Genomic DNA, 6,129 nt, shown 5'->3' with positions numbered 1-6,129 from the left:
GTGCTGATCACTCACCTTACATTAGGTACCACAGAGCACAACAGAAAGCCTGCCTTAGGTAAGATGGCCGCCGGTGATGACGTTTGAAACTCCGCCGTAAGACATCTAGCCTTTATTATGGATATCTATGAGTGAAGGTGTTTGTAAAAAACCCAGAGGTTTTCCTTTCAGTGTATGATGATTCAGTTCTTTGATGACACTTGTTTTGTGTTGATCCAGGTAACGACCTCTTCCTGGTGGCAGTCCATGAACTGGGACACGCCCTGGGCTTAGAGCACTCCAGTAACCCCATGGCCATCATGGCTCCCTTTTATCAGTGGATGGAGACAGAGAACTTTGAGCTGCCTGACGACGATCGACTCGGCATCCAGCAGATCTATGGTAATAGATTAAAATATTTGTTTTCTCTTTATAGTCTGACGTTTTTACTTCATCATCTATTTGGTTTAAACTACATTATAACTCAGTCAAAGCCGCTGATGCTTTCTGCTGATAAGGATGTTTAACATCTCCAATATTACTGGAGATAAACCACAGCAGCTGCTAAATACTTTATATAAGCGATGCTCCCTTTAAACATTTCTACATTTTGTACAGCGTATGCCCGGCTTAACTTTGGTGGCTTTCTGAGTCGTTGCCCCGGGTAGACACACGTCGATGAGCTGTTCCCACTGCCGCTAAAAGCCGATTCTCCTCGAGTTTAAACAGGTTTTTCAGCCAATGGGAAAGGAGTATTGAAGATTGCTAGATGACTCTGAAGATTGTTCCTAAGGCGTGTCCGCCTAAGACCACGACCAATTCTGAACCTTATGAGTGTCTGTATCAGCAGCCAAATCTGCTCATCTTATTGACACCTTTGAAGCAGCACAAGAATATATGAACATATATATAAAAATCCTCTGAGAAATAAAGTGCTGAGCAGAAACCTTTCCTCCGTCTCAGCGGCCTGATTCACATTGCTGTAGAGTCCCTCAACCTTGACGTTGGCATAGTAACCAGAAATATTTAAACAGTTTGGACCCATTAAATTATTATTTATGGACTAATTATCCTAGTAAACATTTTTTTTCTTCACCACTCTAAACCAAAAAAAATCACTTTATGAGAAAGTTGTAGCAGTCGTCCTATTCTTAGAGAACCACCAAAGAGGTTTCAGACATTTCATCCCAGCGCTATGTGTCCAGGGCCCGTAATGTCATCAATGACCCCTCACCCCCCCGCCATGGACTGTTCTCCCTGAAGCCCTCTGGGAAGAGGCTTCACAGCATTCGATGCAGGACCAGCAGATACAACAACAGCTTCTTACCGACTGCCATTAGACTGTTGAATAAACTGTAAATCAGATCTCAGTCTTATGTTAACTTTTGATCACCATGTTTACATTTTATCATTGCTGCACTTTAAGAAATGGAAATGTCTTGAGAGCTGTACTGAACCAATTTCACTTTGTATACACTGTGTGTACAAAATGACAATAAAAGTTTGTCTATTGGAAATGAAACCCTCCACCGACTGCAGCATGGTGGCTGCAAGATGTGATGATGTTCTGGCACTTGGAGAAAATCAAATTCACCATAATAGGTTCTGACAAGTTTCTGTCAGTGTGGGGACCTTTAATCTCATATTTTAATGGACTTGATAATTACCAAAGTAGCATGCCTTAATCAATGACTGTATTTGGTAGTATACTGGAGTAGCCAACCCCACAGAATTTAGGCTGTAGCTAGACATGGCTTCAGACTTGATCTGACTTAAATTTTTTTCTGTGCAAGCCTATACTTGTTATTTGACTTGTATTTATATAACTATTCAGGTTCAGTCAGGGTGTGTTGAGGGTGGGGAGAGGGAGGTGGTGTTATCTGTTCTGTGTTAGAGAAAAAGAAGCAATGTAAGTGTTTCTCTATATTTTTATCACTTTCAATAAAAACTAAAAAAAAGTCTAAGCTGTGATCTCTGATTCAATGAACAGACCTGATGCTCATCTCTGTGAACTCTCCACAGGTCAGCCTGACAGCGGCCCCACTCAGGCCCTGCCCACTATGCCAGCTCGTCGCCCGGAGCCCAGACCACCTCAGACTCCCCCCCGACATCCCGACCGGCCCAGAACCACCGACAGACCCGATCACTACGGGCCCAACATCTGTGAAGGGAACTTCGACACTGTTGCTATGCTGCGTGGAGAGATGTTTGTTTTTAAGGTAAATGCCTTTAGTTTGGTTCAGACAGCATGTTTCATCTGCATCACTTCTCCTCCTCTTTAGAAGCGGGTTCAGAAGAAAGCTGTGGACTGTTTTCAATCAGGGCTTTGTGGATCATAAAACAGCGGGTCTGGTGCTCTTTAATGAGATACTGCACAGTTAAAAAGGTTTGTGGGCGATTCAGGTGTTTGCAGCATCTGAAAACATACAAAGGCACCAGACATTACTGAGCTTTTGTCCTGTGGTTGTTGGTCATTATGCATCAGTATTGAAAAGGTAACAGTGATGGCCGTTGACACAGGAAGCCTTTAAATTGGTTTCAGAGTTTACTGACATTCCTGCAACACTCTGCTGTATTTTCATATGTGCAGGACTTATTTGGTGAGTCTGAGTGCAGCAGTACTGCATGAGTAATACTGTGTGTCAGATGAGGCATCCCTTAGCAGTATCAGTGGCTCCACTTATCTGTGTTCAACTGGCATTCCTACTTTCCCAGGGAAGCACTGAAAAATAAAACGATGAAAGAGCTCAATAGAAGCTTGATAACAGGGCTTAAGAAATTGAACTTCTCCAAAGACTCTCCCTGCTCTTCCAACACAGAGATGACCGTCTTATCTGAGAAGGAAGGTGTGTTTGATGCAGAGCAGGGCACCTGGGACCCAACATCTGGTTGTTGGACATACGGTCCTAAAGGCATAAGGTTAAGGTTTTCATCCAGTCATTGAAATTTAACCTGGTGAACATCAGACATCACCAGGGGAACCAATCATTATGTTCTAACAGATATTTATTGAGATCTAGGCTAAGTTCATACTACAGGCCTTAATGCTCAATTACAATTTTTTTGTGAAACCCGATTTTTTTGTGTTGCTGTTCACATTTCCAAATATATGCAACTTGTATGTGATCTCCTGTATTAACTGTGTTCATACAATGCAAGTATTCCGCATGCGCAGTAGAGGACGTAATTACGTCACAAGCCAGCTTGCGCTGTTTTATGGAAGTAAACATGGATGCCAGAGCGTATCCAGCAATCTTTTCAATATAAATGCTGCTTTCCGCATCATCGTCCGCCATGTTTGTTGTTTTTCTTGCCGCTTCTGCGCAACAAGACGCAGAATAGTATTAGTAGCGTACAATTCAGATGAATGTGACCAGGCTGTTCAGACACAGGTATCGGAATCAGGACCACATAGCTGAGTGGCCTGGGTCGCATTGGAAAAAATGGGATCTGTGTTGTTCAGAGTATCATGAAAAGATCATATACAAGTCGCATATGGACAACATAATCTGATTTTGGTCACTTCAGGCTGCTGTGTGTGAACCTAGCCCTAGATTAAGAGTCAGATGGTTTTCCATAGACGAAACCAATCTGACTGATGATCTGGTTGAACTGGATCTATAAAGGGACCTGATTTGCCATGTGTTGTGAAATGGCGCTACAGAAATAAACTGCAGTGATTTAAACAGATTGCATAAACATGCAGGCATAATCATGTTTTGATGGCTTAGAATGCTGCTGAAAAAGTAACACAGGCCTGACATGAGCTGCTCACTCAGTCAGATTATATGCTCTGGTAGCTGCTCTACACTCAGTTCTAGACTTCACTGAATCGAGTCACCAGTGGTGCTATTAAACTTTTCACATGATGACTATTGAGTTTTTTTATGACTAGTGATTTTCAGACAATCAAATATGGAAGTGTAATATCATCTTTGTGCTAGCTGTCCAGCAGGGCACAGCTGCAAGTATTATACATATTCACTGGATTGTAGTTATATGGATTATATGGACAGTTGACTTCTTAAGGCCAGTGTTTGCTCATCCGTTTGTCTCCTGATCATCTCCAGTCGGTTCTGGTGCACACCGAGCAGAGCCCCGCCTGCCTGTGTGTCCTCTGTGAAGGACGAAACAAAGTGTGCTTGCCAGAAAGAAGCAGTCTTGTTTTTCACTGTTACATTATCCAGATGAAGAAGGGCTCCCACTGACTCATCACATATAAATTAGCAGACGGGCTTGTGGGGACCTCAGGTCTACTGGAATTAGAACTGTTTATCATGGGTGTGAGACCAGTGAACCAATAATTCCTACTTATTGGTCTTTGTTTGTCTAATTTTAGGAGACTTATCTAAGTTTTTATTAAACTAATCTTTTTATTTTACCCTGTAGTTTGATGATCAGGCTCGATAGTTAATCGTTGATGCATCTATCAAGATTTGTAGCCTATTTTCCGTCATTTATTTGAGGTCATAAGTTCCTGGTCCAACTTGTGAAGTTGGACCAGCTAGAAGAGCGAGGTGCGCGAGAACGCTGAGACCCTTTTTCCACCTGGATCACCGCTCTTTTTCGCCGTCATGTCCCTCCGTTGTCGGACAAACTCGCCCCCACTTCCTCTCCGCATCGGCCGTATCTAGACCCACAGCGTATAGCGCAGACCACCACCATATTGAGCATAAATCAAAAATTTTACTTACTGCACCACACTGCTGCAAGAGTATAGCCAGGAAGCGAGGTAAGAGGGCAAAGTAGGTTTAGCGCCACCGCAGCACGGGAGTCAGAATTACGCCCAGGAGAAAATGGATAATATATAAAATGAATCGATTCTCTTGCGGACGTGTCGATGCATCGGATTGTCGGCTGTTGGATCGATACAAAACGATTATTATTTACACCCTTAAGCCTCAGCAAAATAAATAAAATCAAATAAGTGGCCTAGCATGACTGTGAAGCTGATCCCAGTGGAGAATTGTCCTCTGTGTTTTTCCCTAACTGTATAGGAGCAGTGATTGCCATGCCAGTCCAGGGACTGACTGCAGTTCTACTGTAAGGTACCGTGGTCAAGGTCAATAATCGTCGTACCTGACATGCAACAACCATACCATGCATATTGCTTTAGATAAATAGACTTTATTAATTAGGCTATGTATGCCACAATCCCCCTTCTTTTTTTTTTTTACAACTGGACTACAGAGCACGTCCGTGTTAAATGGGTCCGACCTTGCAAACAATCAAAGGTTAATATTAAAGATGGATTTTTTGATACTAAGAAGCGACCAGCATCCAAGTCAGACACTAATGACAACTCCATGTAATTTGAAAAAATGTTAAAACAAACAAAACCTTGTTGAGAAAAAAGTGAGCTATGAGAACGAGCAGAAGAGACTGCAGTTGTGCACTTTTGCCAGAAGTGGCAGAATTTTCTAATGATATGTCATCATAAAATTCAGTAATGCCTCTTTAAACACAGCCAAGGGTTTTATTTTTTTTGTTTTTTGTTTGACAAACTTTAGGGGCTGAACAGGGGTGTAGTTTGTAGCACCGTTGCCTTGCAGCAAGAAGGTTCTGGGTTCGATTCCTGGAGTTTGCGCTACCCACGAGAACCCACGCTATGCAAACGTGGGTTCTCTCTGGGTACTTAGGCTTCCTCCCACAGTCAAAAAACATCACTGTTGGGTTAATTGGCTTCTATAAACTCTCCTTAGGCGTGAGTGTGTGCGTGAATGGCTGTCAATGCGACAGACTAGCGACCTGTTCATTGTGTATCCCGCCTCTCACCTGTAGACTGCCGGAGACCCTGGCAAGGCCTTAGTGGGAGAAAAAACAGGATGTTTAATAAAAAAAATATAGGATCCCATACTTTAGATTGAATCCAATTAGGTCTATTGGAAATGAAATGCTTTTTTTTAGCAATTCAATTAAATTCTGTTTTTTCTATAGCTGTAATTAACAACACATGTTATCTCAGGTCACTTTCCTATCATATCATCCAATCTGACTAAATGTTCAAAGGTGTTGATGGCAGCAGCACAGCTGATATTTCTCTCCAGGATGGAGTCACAGCCAAACAGGAACAGACCAGATGAAGCTACTATGAGAAAAAGCAGAGAGAATTTAATGATAGAGTCTGAACTTTGGCCCTATTTTCTCCAG

At 42.4% G+C, this 6,129-nt stretch overlaps 1 protein-coding gene across 1 annotated transcript in view; it reads left to right on the top strand.

Annotated features, from left to right (window-relative positions):
• mmp15 (matrix metallopeptidase 15) overlaps positions 1–6,129 on the top strand; it is a 60,957-nt gene that overhangs the window by 45,042 nt on the left and 9,786 nt on the right. The window contains exons 5-6 of the mRNA XM_015403561.1: positions 220–381; positions 2,002–2,198. Of these exons, the coding sequence (XP_015259047.1) occupies positions 220–381; positions 2,002–2,198 (359 nt within the window). The remainder of the gene's footprint in view (positions 1–219; positions 382–2,001; positions 2,199–6,129) is intronic.

This window comes from Cyprinodon variegatus, unplaced genomic scaffold (assembly GCF_000732505.1).
Source record: "Cyprinodon variegatus isolate N-32 unplaced genomic scaffold, C_variegatus-1.0 Scaffold1521, whole genome shotgun sequence".
In the NCBI taxonomy this organism is placed as follows: Eukaryota; Metazoa; Chordata; class Actinopteri; order Cyprinodontiformes; family Cyprinodontidae; genus Cyprinodon; species Cyprinodon variegatus.
Note: the sequence above shows the minus strand (reverse complement) of the source record. Positions and strands in the feature narration are given on the sequence as shown.